General features: G+C 47.9%; 1 protein-coding gene across 6 annotated transcripts in view; it reads left to right on the plus strand.

Moving 5' to 3' along the window:
* Window positions 1-18,291, plus strand: part of PALLD (palladin, cytoskeletal associated protein) — a 276,660-nt gene that overhangs the window by 219,346 nt on the left and 39,023 nt on the right. For 3 of the 6 annotated variants that reach the window (XM_049711349.1, XM_049711350.1, XM_049711352.1), the window contains one exon: window positions 13,483-13,998. The exons of the other annotated variants lie outside the window; for them this stretch is intronic. In XM_049711349.1, coding sequence (XP_049567306.1) covers window positions 13,483-13,998 — 516 coding nt within the window. The remainder of the gene's footprint in view (window positions 1-13,482; window positions 13,999-18,291) is intronic. 6 annotated transcript variants of the gene reach the window in all.

Consider the following 18,291-nt stretch of genomic DNA (forward strand, 5'->3'; position numbering starts at 1 on the left):
GTCACAAAGATGTTCCTGTGTTTTCTTCTTGAAATTTTATAGTTTGAGGTTCATATTTAAGTCAAAGATTCACTTAAGTTTTGTATGAGGTGTGAATTGCGGGTCAAGAGGGTTTATTTCTTTTGTGCATATGGAAACCCAATAGGATTTTTTTGGCTTTTTTTTTTTTTATCATGTGAAGTTTAAGAAATAGGATTTAGGGCTTCCCTGGTGGCACAGTGGTTGAGAGTCCGCCTGCCGATGCAGGGGACACGGGTTCGTGCACCGGTCCGGGAAGATCCCACATGCCGCGGAGCGGCTGGGCCCGTGAGCCATGGCCGCTGAGCTTGCGCATCCGGAGCCTGTGCTCCGCAACGGGAGAGGCCACAACAGTGAGAGGCCTGCGTACCGCCAAAAAAAAAGAAAAAGAAATAGGATTTAATTTTAAAAGAGATAAAAAGAAACCTTGTGTAGCAGTCTGTGCAGTTGTTAGTTACAATTATGAGTTCGGTTTTACAGAGAAAAAGTGCTTTGACTGAATCCATTTGTAGGAGCTCTTGTTGTGCTTTAACACTAAAAGCCATAAACGTTAGGTTCTGTTGGTCCAAAAGGTTATGTTTATGCTTGTGTTCTCACCAGTTTCATAATCAAAATTTGATGGCAGCATTTTGTTACAGGGCAAGAAAGGTAAAATGTTGCAAGCCCTGTGTCAGTAAATTTAAACTGTTTAGATCAGCTGAACTTAAAAGGATTGATAAAGACAACCTTTCTGTCCTCAGGGGAGGGGAAGGATGCTGAACTGTGGCCGGTCTGAAAAGATGTCGATCAACGTGTATTTGCCAGAGCCCTTAGGTGAGGAGGGGGACCTGCCCGTGAAGGCACGTGTTGTATTATCAGTAGATGGTCCTCCAGTTGCCTTCCACGAGGGAGTGGGTCTGTTTAACGCTTTTTTTGTCATTGCATTGAGTCGATCTGAGCCCACGCACACCTTCTCTGCCCTTTCCCAGAGTTGGGGTTATAGCCACTGTGATAAATCTGAACAAATGATGACTGTTGGTTTGAGCGTGCACTTCTTTATTAATTAGCAAGGGGGCCCGTATGTCTAAGTTTCTTCCAGACCTTTGAAATGCGTGAACGATGTATGGATGTTCGAGGGGGTATCCCTTCTCCCTGTTCAAGTTTGGGACCATTCGCGTGATGAACACAGGAGTCAGAGAGGGAATCCAAAAAGCCTCAAGTCTGTACGAGAGGAGAAGGGTGTGTCGCGGGGCTGAGGGGGCTTGCTGATACTTCACCCTGGAGTTGAGCGGCTTCCCTGCCCATTCACAGGTGCGTCATACAGACCCACCTCCCACACTCACTGAAGGGGGGTAAGGATGCAGGCAAGGAGGGCGCCCCACCCCCGCCGGAAACGGTGGAGGATGGAGTGCCTGCCCCTTCAGTGTCCCAGTGTCCTCCTGATACTACATAGTAACAATTTTTAAAAGATGACAGCATGGTGCTGTCCTTAACATACATCATAAGTGGCTTTAATGTCTTACAACGTATTTTATAGACTGACAAATTCCACAGCAAGAAAAAAGCCACTAGTCAATTCATACTTTTCCGTTTCTGCACTTAACAACTATTATATTAATCTGAGTTTATTCAGAAGGCATTAACAACAAAAATACATATTACTCCTGGTTCCCTGGTATGAATTACTTCTGCTTCTGAGTTTACAGATGTCATTTTCTTTACTGGTAGCTGCAGTCAAGATAGTAGCTCATACTTAAAAGGTCAGGTTAGGCATAGAAGTGTAATTAAATACATTCTGCATCATTTTTACTCAAAACTAGTCTTTAGACAATAATGTCATATTTAGACCTGAAAATATGGAGTATGCTGATAGTACCATATCTAGTCGCATGTGTGGATATATGCAGACACACACACACACACCCACACGGACCGTGTGGCTGTGTGACTCGGACACAGACCCACTGGACAGTCAGCTCTACCTTACTAAGTGGGGCTCACCCCTCACACGTCAGGGAAGAGGTGGCCCTCGATGGAACCCAACTGAATTGGACCCTATCTTTCCTTTGCTCTTTGGGATGTTTATGTATATTCTTGTTAGAAATGACTTTTTGGTTTAATTGTTAGTGAAAACCTTTTAGTGAAAGACATTCGTACCTCGGTGTCTTCACTCGAGAGGCTGGAGCGAGGAATCCCATTTCCCACCTAAGCTCCCACGGCCTTGCACAGAGTGGCTTCCTGCTCTGTAGGACGAGGCGATCCAGGCCCCCCTCCATCTGCGTGATCCCTCACGCGATCTGTGCGCGTCATCACACGGATGCTGTACTCACTCTGCTGGCTTTCTCCATTATTTTGTCTTACATCTTAGAAAGACTGTGGGACTTCCCTGGTGGTCCACTGGTAAGGACTCAGCGTTCTCACTGCCAGGAGCACAGGTTCAATCCCAGGTCGAGGAACTAAGATCCCTCAAGCTGTGTGGCACGGCCAAAAAAAAAATGGAAAAAAATGGAGCAGCACATCCAGGTGTATATACTGTTTCCCTAAATGAAGGGCACCTAGCGTATAAAGCATTACAGTATAATCATAAACCCCAACGTGTGTAACAAACTTCAGTATGTATGTTTTAGAAAAGATTAATAAAGTTCGGTAAAATAAGTGCAGTGCAACAGCTGTACATGCTGTAAAGTTTTCTTCTTTCAAAAGGCATTTCAAGATGTTGCAGGGTTTTTGTTGTGTTGGAGATGGTCCTAAAGACCATATTATAGAAAATTCCATTTGCTAGAATACCAGATGAATGACTCTTTTTTTTTTTTTTTTGCGGTACGCGGGCCTCTCACTGTTGTGGCCTCTCCCGTTGCGGAGCACAGGCTCCAGACGCGCAGGCTCAGCGGCCATGGCTCACGGGCCCAGCTGCTCCGCGGCATGTGGGATCTTCCCGGACCGGGGCACGAACCCGTGTTTCCTGCATCGGCAGGCGGACTCTCAACCACTGCGCCACCAGGGAAGCCCAGATGAATGACTCTTCACTATACACAGTTATATGTAGCCCTGTTGGAAACATCCTGCAACTATAATAAATTTACCTCATTTTTATCTTAAGAGTCATTACAGTAAATAATTGGGTTTTTTATCTAAGGATTATTTTGGTGGTTTCAGTCATTTCTCAGGGAGGGAACGTCATTTATTAGTTCTTCCCAAGACACATTTGGATACGCTTCATTTGCTGCTGGAAGGGTTGGGTCTGCCTCTCGAGGGTCTGTCGGATCCATCACCACTGCGTCTCATTCCCCAGCCGCTAAGGAATGTCAAGGTCATCAGGTCAAAGTAAGAAAGGTCACAGCCACTTAAAACTGACAATTCTTGACACAGTCACCGGTCTCTTAATTGAACACATCTCCGAAACTTGCCAAAGAGCACTTTTGAGTTGTTTCAAGAACGTTTTCCCTCTTGGATGGGAGGTTTGGACTGGGGCCTCGTGATCAGGTGAGGCTGCATCCACACCGTGAACCTGTGGCCGTTAACGCTGAGACTAGCGACGGCCGACTTCTAGGAGATAAATCACGCCAGGTCCCCGGGTCCAGCTGTGCACTCCTTTCACTGCTTTACCCTTGGGGGGCTTAAGTATTGGCAGATTATTATCCATTCAGAAATGTTTAGTTCTTCAGTGGCGGGCCTTTGTTAATAGAAACCTAGAAAGTCATCTTTATAAATTAGTGTTGTTCGTCAGCATGTAAAAGATACAATTTTTTAAAAATCCAGCATCTTCAGTGATGCAGTCTCTCAAGAGATCGAGTAACATAGCAAATGAGTAATATTCAGATTGCTGTCTCGAAAGACCAGAGAGTGCATTTTATAGTTGGAAGCATTTTAAAACGTGTTTAAAGGGACGATTTAAAAATAGTCCAACTTTCCGTTTCACAGATAAGAGGAAGCTCAGAGCTGTCTCAGTCAAGGCCACACAAGTCGTGGGTGGCACACTCACTTCTGCAGCCCAGTGGCAGAGGTGACAGAGGAGGCTGTCTGATTTCCAAAACAAAGCCATCCTTAAGGGTTCAATTCCAATTGTTTACGACATTATTCTTCTCGTACTTCTTATTTTTTCTACAGTGAGCATCTTCTTCAAAGAGCACACTAAAGGCCAGAACTAAAAGTATGTGGGAACTTCTGTGCGGTGAAACTCCATGCTGGGATTTATTACTGTTATGTGGCGTGTATTTGAATGTTATTAGAAATTTGGATTCACTTTTAACTTGTGAAGTATGCACTGAGAATCTTCACCAGTTTATCTCATCTTCCTGTCCCTCTTCCGCGTTTTCGACTTAGATTGTATAGCTGTAAATAGCTGTTTGGTTAGTGGGGATTGAGCATTTACTAGTCTCTCAGTGTAACGTTTGCTGGTTGATGATACAAATACAGGAATAAGAAATTCAGGGAACAAATTAATTTCTTAGTTTCTAAACTAACTCCTTCAAGTTACTTTGTATATTTTTACAATTTCTCCAGTGAGTAAAAGTTTGTCAAGCCTGGCGGAGGAGACGTAAACATTACCTACTTGGGCATTATAATTCCACTGTACACATGGGATGTCTTCAGGATATAGCAGGTTATGTCTGTGTAGCTGTTTGGAGCTCCACTGCAGTGTCTGTATCCCAGTAACAACGAAGCAAAGGGGATAGGAGGGACAGAGTTCAAGCCCGAGGTGGGTGGAACCCACATCAGAAAGGCCCTCTGTGGCTGGAGAAATCCCAGTGCGTGTGGGGTCCCGGCAAACCCTGCTCCCTTGATGAGAGAGGCCGTGCATCGTAGCCACCGGCCAGACCTCTTTGGTTCAAGGCCCATTTCCACTGCTTTCCAGCTGTGTAACCTTGAGCAACTCGGTGTATCTTTGTGCCTTCATTTCCTCATCCGTAAAGTGGAGATGGTAAGATCTTCTGTGGTTTTTATGAAGATTAAATGAGTCGGTATAGACTGAGCACTTAGAGCTGTGTTGGCTGCATAGTAAGTACTCAGTGACAGCCGTTACCACTAGCAGTGACGCAGGAGGTTCCAGCAGCAGCCATGACAGCCTGAGCGCCCCGCCCCCCGTGGCTTTAGTACACGGGATGGATGTCCTCAGGCTTCCGGGATGCGCATTTGCTAAGAGCCAGCACTGTGTCTTCTTTTATGATGTGACCTTCTGTAAAGTACTAGCTTCTGGAGTTTTATATGGTTTAAAACGTTTACGTTTAAAATTTATGTTTTGGGAACTTATATATATTTTCCCACTATATTTTTATACACACAAGGTTAAAAAGTATTCAGACCACTAGTGTAAAAGACTGTAAAATGCAGAAACAAGACTTCCCCCCCACCTCATTCAGGTTTCCGTCTCCAGAGGTCAGCACTGTTGACCGTGTGTTTTTAGTCCTTCGGATGGTTTCTTCCACAACTTGAGGAACAATGGACATATCGGTCCACTTGCTGGTTTATCAGCTAAAGACTGTGCAGCTAGATTAACTTCAGTGTTGTTTTCACCAGCAAGATGTTCCGATGAGGCCTTTGCCCCGAGCGGCTGAAGACCTGTGCAGCCACGTCACGTCTCGTGTGCCTGTGCAGTAAGGAGAGTGGGCTGGTCGGTCTCCAGGCCCCTTTCTTCAGCGAGTTAGAGGGCGTCTGAAATAACGTGAGCCGTAGAAAGGGCGGGGGTGGAGGAGGCAGCTGCTGTGCGCGTGAAGCTCAGATGAAACTGGCCTTCGGGTCCTCTGGCCCCAGGCGGTGGTCACTGTCTTTCTTTAGGCTTTTCTCTCTGGGCTTTTTTTTCCCTGCTGGCCCCCATTTGGTTGCCTTCCCTCTGGGGGGTCCCATCCGTGTGGTCAGTCAGCTGTCAGAGGGCGAGGACACGCCTTCCTGTCATCCTCGGCGTGGATTCCTGAGACAGTGGGTAAGGGGTGAGAGGGACTCTGATTTAGACACGCTGAGTGGAAGTGAAGCAGCGTGTTTCTGTTACATGGAAGTGGGTCGTCCAGTTGGGATTCCGGACTGAGGTCTGGGCTCCAGGGGCTCGGGGGGGTGAGGGTGATGCAGAGAAAATCAGGGAGCCCTAGATCGTGGTGGGACCCACAGTCAGAGAGCTGGGCAAGACCATGGGGGAGGCGGGGTGTCAAAGGGTGGGGAGCGAGGATGGGTCTGGTGTCAAAGGTCAGGGGGGAGATGGCTCCAGGAAGGAGGGTGGTACCGTCAGGGCCGGGGCCTGCAGGGCAGCCGGAGTGAGGCCCTACCTTTAGGGTGAGGGAACCCCTTACATTAATTGGTAGAAGGCTTACAAAATCGGGTCAGAGGACAAAGAAGACGAGGAGAAAGGTTTATTAACACAACAGTGGCTACTGAGTCACTGAAAGAGCTCACATTTCCCTAGGAGAGAACATCACAGCAGAAACGCATCCAGCCACAAAATACCCAAAAGCTGTTTTGCTTAATTTTTGGATGGAGTTTATCTATAGGTATATGTGTCTTAAGAAAAAGAAATGCAACTAATGTTAACCAATAAGTGATGATTATTCAGTATAAAACTGTCTTTCCTCTTAGAAAAGGATGTACTGTGGAATTACTTTAGTTTGCCACTCTGATGCCTTTAAAATCTATTTCTGTTTAGCAAAACGTGCTGTGTTCATGTTTCCAAACCACTTGAAATGGATGTGAAGACAGGAGATGCTTGAGGTTAACATGGATACAGATAAACCCATACTGGGACTTGGTTAGTTCTTTACAAGTTCCTTTAAAAGTAGGTTCTTTATAATGTTTAAATGTTGCTGGGCTTTAAGAGTAAGGATCGTAAGATCTGAGAGTTTGTTAGGACCTTGCAGATATTACACTATAGATTTACGTTTTAAGATTGCGAAACCGGGCCCCAGAGAGGATAAGTGAACTGTCCAAAGTCTTAGAAAGCTAGAGGCCAAGCCGTTGAACTGTTTGACCGTTTCTCTCTCTGGTTGCTTGTTTCTCCTTGTAAATGGCCTGTGTGGCAGTGGCTTTGTCTGCAAGAAGGTGGCTTTACCCCTTAGAAAGACGCAGCGGTGCCCCGAGTGCCAGCGAGGCTGATGGAGCAGCTAGTTTTCCACTTGACAGAAATCTGGGACTTTAATTAAATGCAGCCAGTATTTAGTTGAGTGCCTGCATTTGAGCAGAGAGGGAGATACCAAACTGAAAATGTTTGGAAGGGGAGAGAAGTGGGAGAATGCCTTTTGTTCTTCCAGGAGAATAAAGCCATTTGGTGAGTAGGTAATGGTTGTTTCTTTTGAAAAACAGGACACTTTGCCCTTGGTCAAAACTTATTCGTACAGGGCCAGGCTGCACAGCCCTGCTTCCGATACTCAAGGCAGCAAACATACCTGAGGTGAAAATGACCAGACGGGCTGCACGGGCCTCTCAATCATAAAATGGTAATTCGAGGAAACATGAACCACATGGAACCTTAAAATATGCCAAATGCTTTATTTCATTGTAAGTTGTCCTGTTGTCCATCTTGTTCCCCCCAATTCTTTTAACATCTCAGAGAAGTTCTGTGTTGACGATCTTAAAGGCACATTAAAGATCAGAGAACATCCAAATCTTTATCCCTGCTCTCTCCCCCAACCTTAGGGGCGTGCGTTTAAATTCATAGTTGTCTTTGCACTTGTGACCCCCCTGAACCCAAGGCAGTACACCCTCATTTGGCTGCTAGGAACTCATTTTGAGCGTGTAGATGATTGCCTTCAGGACTGTGATCTGTACACCTGTTACCAGGGGCAATAGTCAGGTGTTGGATCTCCACCCTCACCCAGCGGCCGTGGTTTGCTGTGCTGGGAAGACGCACGCTGAAGCCTGAGTGTAGAACGAGGCCATTGAGGGACTAACGTCATAAAGTCGTAGAGGGAACTTAGTCCTTCTTGAACTGAAGCCCCTGTAGGAGTTTTATATTCTGTCTAGTTTATAAGCTCCCAGAATTCATGTGTTGAGCTCTCATACAGACAGTGCTGAGCTAATCCCAGCCAGAGAGGACTCCCTTGTGGGAATACCCAGCAGTTTGTCTGTCGTTCGCTTACCTTCCTACATGTGGAAATGGTTGGAATTCGGCAGTCCAGGGCGGGCCGTGTTGCAGGACGGCCTGACGGGGCACACCTCGTGGACCCGGCAGGGCACGGCAGCCAGGAGTGACCAGATGCTTGTGCTTGGCGGTGACGTGTCCCTCGCCTGTGTGCGGCGGGGTGTTGTGAGGACGCTGCAGGTCACAGCCCTGCCTTCGGAGTCCTTACGAACTGCAGGACCCGGTTCAGAGGGCGCAGGTCTGTAACTCACCGTGCAGTGGCTTCTGTATCACCCAGTAAAAAGGGAAAGAAAATATATAAGCCCACAGCCTGTCTGTCCTGAAAGCATGAATGTTTTCCAGCTTCGCGACCCCAAGAGTCTCTCGGACAATTGTAATTGCTCCGTCCTGGTCAGTGTGAACGCTGGCAACCCAGCCCTTGATCCACAGGGACGTGCTGGGAATTTCCAGGTTACATAAAAGTTGTTCTCCAGAAGTTTACTTTCATGTCATTCATTTTAAGCTTGGGCTGCAGGTCCCCAGAGACAAAGCGAACTGTAGTAATCATAACTAACATTTTAATAAACCTTTTCTGTTTACTGAGCACTTTGGACAGGGTGATGTGCAATAGCACGAGCCCTTGCCCCCAGGCTCTGCCCTGACCTCGCTAACCTGACCCACGGGGGATTTTTCAGCCATCCTCCCAGGGCTGCTGGGCTGTGTCAGGCCAGCCCAGGTTGGGGAGGAGTCGGCCCCCGCCTGCCACCCCGCGTGGCTTTGCGAGCAGTAGGTGCGGGGCCGGTCCCAGGCTCAGCGCCCAGCCCCAGCCCAGTCTCCAGGCCTCCCTCCCATGCGCCACTGCTGTCCCCTTGCCCGTGAAGAGGGAGGTCCCTGCAGGAAGCACGTGATCTCCGTCACTAAGGTCTGCTCTGTAAGGTAACCAAGGTGGATGTAGTCGTGCTCGTCTCTGGGAGTCTGTTGAGCTCACCCCGGGGACAGCATGCGTCTGGCCAGCGCCGTCCCCCTGCCCGGCCAGCCTTTGCCCCCTGCTCTACACTGCTGCCCGGCTGGCTGGTTTCTCCAAGACTGCTTTAATCAGGTGGCAGGAGAGATTACTGAATTGGAAAGTAAAAATGGTTTCTACAGCCCTACTTATCCCTGTCAAATCTGAACCTTCCCCATCCAACCAGCATGGAACTGTTCTTGCTAAAAGCTGTGTCCAAACCATCGGGGTGGGAGGACGAGGATTTGTGATTTCCTGTCATGGAGAAGGGAATCCCCTGAGTTAGTCCTGACACATCCCCTTCCTGGGTTGCCAAGATCTTCGTCTTTGCAGCATTTCACCCTGGAAAGAATCAAGTTCAAAGTCAGCGATCTTAAATATATTCTTAAATGTGTAAGTATTTAAAACCTTGATGATTCCGATCCTAAAGACCCTGGTTGCTATGGCAGCAAAGAGGCATGAGAGTGGAGGTCCCCAGGAGGGAAAGATGACCACAGACTTTAAAAACCACATTGAAGGTCCGGGTTCTTTTATGTTGACGTGACTGGCTCTGCAGGTACCTGCTCTGTGACCTTGAACAAGTTAACTTAACAGGTTCCCGGCTTGTAAAAGGACTGTGGCAGGTGCATCACAAAGAGTCTAGCCAGCTCATTCCTGAGGTATTGAAGCCTTGAGAATTGAAGGAGGGGTGAGAGCAGGTTTTCTTAGGCTTTCTGAGTTGGGGGTTGTGGTGGGGAGAGGAGAAAAAAGCTGGGAGAGGCTAGATGGAGGCAACTTTAACATGAGGACCGCATCGTCCTGCTTGAGTCTCAGCGCTTATTAACCTGACTTTCCCGCCTTTACACAGGGTCTCCAAGACATTCAGGTCAGTTTCGCATTCTCATTTCATTCTCAGAAAGGACAGCAGAAAGAAATGGGGAAACCAAAAAAGTGATAACTTTTTTAAAGGTGTTTTACAAATACTAAATATTTTATTTTTATTATGTGAGTTTCAGGTGTAAAGCATTATAGTTCCCCATCATACACACTGCAGAGTGATCCCCACCGCATGTCTAGTTACCATCCATCACCATACACTTGACCCCCTTCACCCATTTTACCCACCCCAAACCCCCTCCCCTCTGGTAACCACTAGACTAAATCTCTATGTGTTGTGTTGTGTTTGTGTACTTAGATTCCACATATGAGTAAGATCACATGGTTTTGGTCTTTCTCTAAATTATTTCACTTATTAGCACACTACCCTCCAGATCCATCCATGTTGTCACAAATGGCAGGATTTCTTTCTGCTTCTGTGGCTGAGTAATATTCCATTTTGTGTGTGTGTGTGAGAGAGAGAGAGATTAACATATCACATATTCTTCATCCGTTCACCTATCAGTGGACACTTAGGTTGATTCTATATCTTGGCTATCGTAAATATGCTGTAGTGAACATTGGGGTACATATATCTTTTCAAATTAGTGTTTTCATTTTCTTCAGACAAATAACGAGAAGTGGAATTGCTAGATCATATTGTAGCTCTATTTTTAATTTCTTGAGGTACCTCCATACTGTTTTCCATAGTGGCTGCACTAATTTACATTCCCCCCAACAGAACTTTTCCCTCCTTCCCACATCCGTTCCAGCATTTGTTATTTCTTCTTTTTGACGATGGCCATTCTGACATGTGTGAGGTGATATCTCATAGTGGTTGTGATTTGCATTTCCCTGGTGATTAGCTATGTTGAGCATCTTTTCATGTGTCTGTTGGCCATCTGTATGTCTTTTCTGGAAAAATGTCTATTCGGAACCTCTGCCCATTTTTTAATTGGGTTGTTTGTGTTTTTGTTGTTGAGTTGTCTGAGTTCTTTATATATTTTGGATATTAACTCCTTATATAAGGGATACACGATTTGCAAGTATCTTCTCCCATTCAGTACGCTGCCTTTGTGTTTTGACGATAGTTCCTTTGCTGTGCAGAAGCTTTTTTAGTTTGATGTAGTCCCACTTGTTTATTTTTGCTTTTGTTTCCCTTGCCTTGGAGTTAGATCCAGGAAAACATCTCTAAGACCGATGTCAATGTGACAGGTAATTATTTCCAGAGGCCACAAGCAGTCTTGCCTTCCTGGGACCTTTCATTCCCTTTGCTTTTTTATCTCTGTGAAAATCAACTTTTATGAAAATAACAAGGACTGAGAAAGTGACTTAGAGTTGTGCACTTTGTCATCTCAGAATCTGGGTGTCAGAACCATTTAACTCAAATATTTTTTTTGAAATACTAGGATCAGTGCAGAAATCAAGTCAGACACTTAACGATTCAAAGCAACTGTTCTGCCCTCCCTTCCCCCACGCCTCCAATTCTCTGCCTGTCACATTCCTCTCCAGCGCAGTGCAGGGGAGTGGAAAGGGCGGCACAGTTCTTCATGCAGTGTGTACTAGGACCACATCACTGGAATGCCTGTCCATTTCTTGTGAAATGCTACATTAATTTCTTGAACTGTCACTTACCACTAACAGTAGCATCTCGGCAGTTTTAAGCTCTCTTGAGCTAGCAAACTTGATGGGTTTTTTAATGCCCAAATGAATAGACTTGACCCCATGGACAAAGTTAGAACCAGTGGTGGTCAGAGCTTCCCTGGTATGGCTTCTTTGAAGACTGGCTTCTTGGGGGCCATCCCTAATCCTGGGGCAGAGGAAACCCCCTGCAGACACGGGGCACAATGTGATGTCTGGAGCCAGGGTGGCTTCATACAGCCGAGCTGGAAATGCCTGCAAATACAGCTGAGGCTCTGGCCATGGTGAACCCTGCTGGCCCAGAGGAGGGGGCAGTGCCTTCCGCAGGGCCCTACAGATCACTTTCAGTCCCGGTGCCCAGGTCAGCTGAATGTTGGGGAGAAACGGTCCAGGAATAGGATGCATTTTGCAGTGGGTAGGAAATAAGAAAGAGAAAGTAAAGGCAGGGAGATCAGAAAGGAGCATTTGGGGATTCAAAATGAGAGCACTGGTGGGTGGTTTTTTGAGTCCTATTCCTGGGCCGGTTCTAAACACGTGAAGGCTGGGCAGTCTAGCCAGACCACACAGACATGTGGAACCTCAGCATCCCATGGATCCTAGCACTGGCACAGCTGCTTTTAAAAGACTCCAGTTCAGCTCCAGAGGACCACCCAGGGTTCATTGCTGTCGGAGTCATGGATGCTCTGCCTGGATTAAGCATCTACAGCCATGTTCCCCTTACACTTTTCAGTTCCCAAGAAGGCGTCTTTTCATGGACTTAAATGTAATCACTTTACTGGATAATTACAGCAGGGAATCAGAGACATGGGAGGGAATTTAGAACTCCTTGACAGATATTGCCATATCCAATGATACTTGATAACAGATCTAAATTTTTTTTTTTAATTTTTTTTTACCTTTTTATCAACAGCTTCAGTTCCTTTTATTGCTTTGAATTTGAAGGTTAAATACCTATGGACAGGAGGTCCTGGGGGTTTTGCTTCTTAGTTTTATACGGTTTCAAGTTAGGAGCATAGCTTTGCGTCTCTGTGGACTGTTCCTATTTTATTCGCTTGTTATAGTGCCACCTTCCGTTGAAGTTTCTTCTCACAGCTGTGGGTCACTATCTGATGTGGATAAAGGAAAACATCTCAGATGTAAAATACAGCTAGACAGGAAAGCTTTTGAGTTAAGATAAGAGTAAGATTTTAGCTGATTGCTAACTGCTTTATTGCTAACCTCTTTATCAAAAATTAAAATTCAAACTGTCCCTTCCTGATGGAAAAAACCTGGGAAATTAAAACTGCATTACTGTAAAATTAATAATTTGTTATTGCTTATTGAACCCCTGCAGGTGAAAGATGGGTGTCGTTTGCATGTTTCAGATATGGTACCAAATGTCAGTTTGTACTACGGTTTGTAGAAATGATTGGCAGTTCAGGGTTTCCTACTAAATTGGGGGTAGAGTAGGTTTTGCATATGTTTTTTAGGGAGCAAAGGCAGAAATTAAAGTAGGTCTTCCCCCCCCAGCATCAGCCTGTGGTATTTATTGACTACAGAGTTGACAGCAATGAAGTAGGGAAGTTGGATTCGCCTAAATCTGCCCAAAGTAACTTAAATCAAGTGTTTCTTTCTTTTAACTTCCCCATTGTGATAGAGTTTTTCCAAAACTCGGCTACAGGTGAGAGGGCTGAGGACTCAGGTCAGAAGCTGTTCTCTTAGTATTTCTGGTTCTGTTAAAATGCAGTGCAGCTTCCGCGGGTCAGACAGAATGTCCATCCCTGGCATCTGTAAACCGGTTAGGCTCACCTGGGTTACGAGTTCAGTTCGACGTTGAGATCAGCGGTGTCCTCGGTGGACCTCGGGCTCCCGCGGGGCGGGGAGGGGGCTGGGGGCATGGGGAGGGGTGGTCGCAGGGCCTCCCGTCTCTCCCGGCCCGTCTGAAGGTGTCCTTTTCTCCCCGCAGGGACGCGCTCAAGATCCAGCAGCTGCAGCAGCAGATCCGCCTGGAGCGCGAGGCCCGCGTGCGCTCCTCGCCGCCCGCGTCCCCGGAGCCCCCGGAGCCGCGCTCGGAGCCCATGAGCGCGCTCGCCGCCCGCCCCGCGCCCGCCATGCAGGCCTCCGGCTCCTTCAGCTACGCGCGCCCCAAGCAGTTCATCGCCGCGCAGAGCCTGAGCCCCGGCGCGCCCCGGCCCCCGACGCCCGCGTCCCCGACGCCCCCCGAGCTCGAGGCCCCGTGGAGCGCGCTCCCGCCGCCGCCCCCGCCGCTCAGCCCGCCGGCGGCCGCCCCCGTGCCCGACGCCTTCCCGCCGCCACCGCCGCCGCCTCCGCCGCCCGGACCGGGCCCCGTGCCCCGCGCTGCGCGCCCCGGTCCCGTGCCCGCCGCGCTGCTCCGCGCCCTGCTGCCCTCGCCGCCGCCCGCCGCCACCGGCGTCTCCACCAGCGTCTCTGCGCTCGGCCTGCCCCGCGCCGCCCCTGCCACGTGAGTGCCCGCCCTCGTGTATATGTAGCGGGGTCCAGCAGCCAGGACGGGACGGGGCAGGGCGGGGCGGGGAGCCGGGCTGGGTGCCCTGAGGTGCATTGCAACCCGTGTGTCCGCGGGACCGAGAAATGAGCTCACCCACATACATGTCGTACACGTGAGCTCGTACACGTACCGACTGGAGGGGACAGACATGTCAGTAGCTTCACGTTGGTGCAGAAAAAGTGAGACCCTGTGCAAGCTGGCCAGAAATGATGGAGCCGAGCCTGTCCCCAGCCACAAATGATGGAGCCGGGCCCGTCCCCAGCCGCAAATGATGGAGGCAGCCCTGTCCCCAGCCACAAATGATGGAGCTAGCCCTGTCCCTGGCGAGCCATGATCTCTGCAGGAATTGCACGATCCTCTGTCCCAGTCTTTCTGGATGGCTTTCCTTATGTCACAGTGGTGACGTGACAGCCTTCTGAAATCTTTACTTAGAAACTCTGAGGATAAATAAGATAATGTCCACAAAAGTAGAGGAAAGCCTTCAAAAGAAACCTACGGGCAGGTGTCTGTGCGTGTAAAGTGTAATGAGTAAGAGCTAGAACTCACCCTTTTGACTGAGAGGTTCAGAAATGTGTGCTAGCCAAGGTCAGGCCAGTTCCCTGTCTCAACCCTTCCTGTTGAAATCTTGCTTCAGGGCTCGCCAGGATCCCAGTAGCGTTCAGAGAGAGAAGAAGGAGATCCTAAGGAGGGTTTAGTACTGGAATAAAAATGCGAAGACCTTAGAATTCCAGTTCTCTTCATTCCCGTGCAAGTTTTCCACCCTGGGGTGTGCTCTTTGCCCACGACAAGGTGTGTCCAGGAGCTCCCGTTAGCTGCGTCCTGTTTTGTTAGGCACTTTCTAAATGCTGGCTGCAGGAATTCTATGTTTGAAATCTGGCTCCTTCTCAAAGTTTTATTAGAAAAAGCTCAGTCAAATGACAACATAAATAACGTCGAATCAGGGAGGAGAGTCTGGATGGTAAGGATGTATCATGGGCCTCTGCTGAGAGTTGAGTCAGTCCGCTGGCCTGAGAAAACCTTTGTCTCTCTCCCCTCCTTTTGTGTTTGAGCTTTTATTTGGCGGCTGGGGAATGAATATTACCTTACTTCAAAGAAGCTAACTGTTAGAAAGGGGGGGGTTGTTACGTGACACCCTCCTCCTTACTAAGAAATGGCACCAAATCTTGCTTCCCGGAAGACGAGTCCTATATAAATCATCCGCCTACTAGTTCTCAGTTGGAATTTGAACAAAGATGAGTCTACCAAAAGCCTTGGTGGTGGAGGGGTCATACCTTTTATCATCTTAAGTAGAAAAAGTGGTTTATTCCTGTTTTTGACTTCGAAATTCTATTGCGTTAAGCAGTTCTAAGGGCTTACCTCGAGTCATAGAAGCGCTGGCCTCTTATCAGCATCTGTCGTAGTTACTCATATGGAGTCAAGATAATTTTATAATTGTTCCCAGAGAGGGTCCAGCAGCTCCTGCCGCTTCTTAAAAGTTACTGGATTGGGGGAGAATGGATACATGTATATGTAGGGCTGAGTCACTGCGAAACCATCACAACGTTGTTAATCGGCTATACTCCAATATAGAATAAAAAGTTTAAGAAAAAAAAAGTTAATGGAGAAATCACGCTGGTTTTGTGCTGTGGGAAACGGTATTCTAGAGGTAGTTAGGCGCTGTGACACCAGGGTTCAGTGGCAACCCCAGGCTTCCAGCTCTGTGCCAGCCCAGAAGGCGCTGTTGTGTGGTTACCCTTTTGTCTTCAAAAAGTTTTCCTGTTGCCAAATCACACACACTTGAAGAATTCGTTCTTTTGGTTTGATACATGTGACTTTCGAAACATTCTTTTCCTCTGGTGAATTGTGGCATCACTCGTTTTGCATTCTGAATTAAAAACAAAAAAGTAGCTATTTATCCGTCATAATCATTCAAATAATTTGCCAAAGACCGAGTGTCCCTTTCAGGGTTGCCATGACCAATTGGCGTCCTTGAATTTGTCGGAACTGCCGAACTCTTGTCAAATGACTCTTTTCAATTACTTATTTATATGTTACTGGGCACTCGTGGTGATAGTGACAGCACACTCAGTTTCACTTACACGTCGTTTCTCTGGTCGAACAGTTTTGCCATGTATGTCAAGTGCTACTAAGTGGACCGGTTACACGTGACTCAGTGAAGTAGAAATCCAGTAGTTGTATTTTTTTGCCTACCTGTTGTACCAAAATACTGAGTATAAATTTCAGATACCTCAGTTTTCTTAATCAGCAGTCATAGTACTGGCTGTTGTTTGTATGTTTAGCATCGTCCTGTTTTCATCTGTCGAAGAGTAGGTCTAAGTAGTCTGTGGAGATAAGGTTCTGCTCCTCGCGTCTGGGCAGTGGAGGGCAAGGCAAGGGGCAGAGGCAGGGAGGCCCGGGACAGCGGCCTCTGCCGGCACGCGTCCTCGCGCGTGGGTGGGCTTTGGGGGACTTCTGTGCATCCAGGCCCCTCGTGCCTTTCCTGCAGACAGCTGCCTCTTCCCCGGGCCGTGGGGTCACCTGCAGGGAAAATACTGCCTCCTCAAAGCTGGTGACGGACACAGATGTTCAGGTGACTAAATCTCTCAGACGGAGGCCGTGAGGAAGAGCACGGGCCTCACTTCTATAAAATGAATGTATCCGCCTCCTCTCGGAATCGCTGCTTCCATTGCTGTAATCCTGTCCCCTGCTCAGTGAATCAGCTCGAAAGGCGGTGGGGATCCAGGGCATCTGGGAGTGCCACCCCCCGCCCGGAGAGAGGGCGGCAGCTCTGCCTTAGCTGGTCCCGAGTGGCTGGGCAAGTCTCAAGGTGGATCAGATCAGACCCGACCCAGATGGCCCGGTGGGCACTGCACTGCTCACCCACCTTCACGCTCCTGGAACCTGCTCTCAGGCAGCAAGTAGCCACGGTGCTACAATGTTTTATGCTCTGAACTACCTCTTTTATAATAAGCAGGCTTCGCTGCGCTTGTCAGCAGAAAAGCATGTGTCCTTAGGAGCTGTGATGCACATGCGTTGAGAGCTTTTATCCTGCAGCCTCTCAGCTCCTGATAGGCAGTATCTCCTTGTCCTCTCTTCCTCCCTGACTTAAAGGAAACAGGTAGGTGGGGACAACGCCATCATTCTCCCTTCAAGGTGAGAGACCAGGAGGGGGCGGGTTTCCCAGGGTTCTGGAATTAGCCCTAGCGAGGAGTGACTTCGCCTTGGGGTGTGGCCCAGGCTGATCTGTAATCAATCTGATGTCTGATGTTTTTTGACTGAGGTTAAAGACTGCAGACCAACAAAAACTTTTCCTTAAAGTCTTAAGGAAAAGTTTGTAACGGTTTCCATTGTAGTTTAGACGTTTACAAATCGGGACCGTGGTTAGATAGTAACTAATAGAAAAGACAGACCGGCAGTGGACTTTGCCACAGGAAACAGGTAGAGGCGGAGGCCCCGAGGGTCTTGTCATTGGGCTCACTGGGGTCCAGCATCTTAGAGGATTCCACAAAAACGCGCATCCAGTCCCAAGCAAGTGTTCCCCAGAAAGTAGCAGGCCGGGTCTCGGGTGATGGTTCTGTTCAGCTACCTGCCCCAGGAGCAGCTGGAAGAACACCTCGGTCCTGGGTGACCCTGCACAGGGTGCGCGGGCGGGCACAGTGCACACACGTGTGCCAGGGCCCAAAGGCAACGTGGAGAGAGTGCAACATTGGTGTAAAGTTACGTGCTCTCCTTGAAGCATGAGATTCAGGTGCCCAACTGGACGCCAACAGCTTTGGCTTCACGATAAAAATCAGTCAAAATAATAGAATTGATGTACGGAAACTTAGTTTATGCATCTGCGGCTCTATTTTTTTTTGAATTTTATTTTATTTTTTTATACAGCAGGTTCTTATTAGCTATCCGTTTTATACATATTACTGTATACATGTCAATCCCAATCCCCCAGTTCATCCCACCACCACCCCCTCACCACTTTCCCCCCTTGGTGTCCATACGTTTGTGCTCTACATCTGTGTGTCTATTTCTGCCCTGCAGACCGGTTCATCTGTACCATTTTTCTAGGTTCCACATATATGCGTTAATATACGATATTTGGTTTTCTCTTTCTGACTTACTTCACTCTGTATGACAGTCTCTAGATCCATCCACATCTCTGCAAATGACCCAATTTTGTTCATTTTTATGGCTGAGTGATATTCCATTGTATATATGAATCACATCTTCTTTATCCATTCGTCTGTTGATGGGCGTTTAGGTTTCTTCCATGAC

This window comes from Orcinus orca, chromosome 6 (genome assembly GCF_937001465.1).
Source record: "Orcinus orca chromosome 6, mOrcOrc1.1, whole genome shotgun sequence".
NCBI classification, from domain to species: Eukaryota; Metazoa; Chordata; class Mammalia; order Artiodactyla; family Delphinidae; genus Orcinus; species Orcinus orca.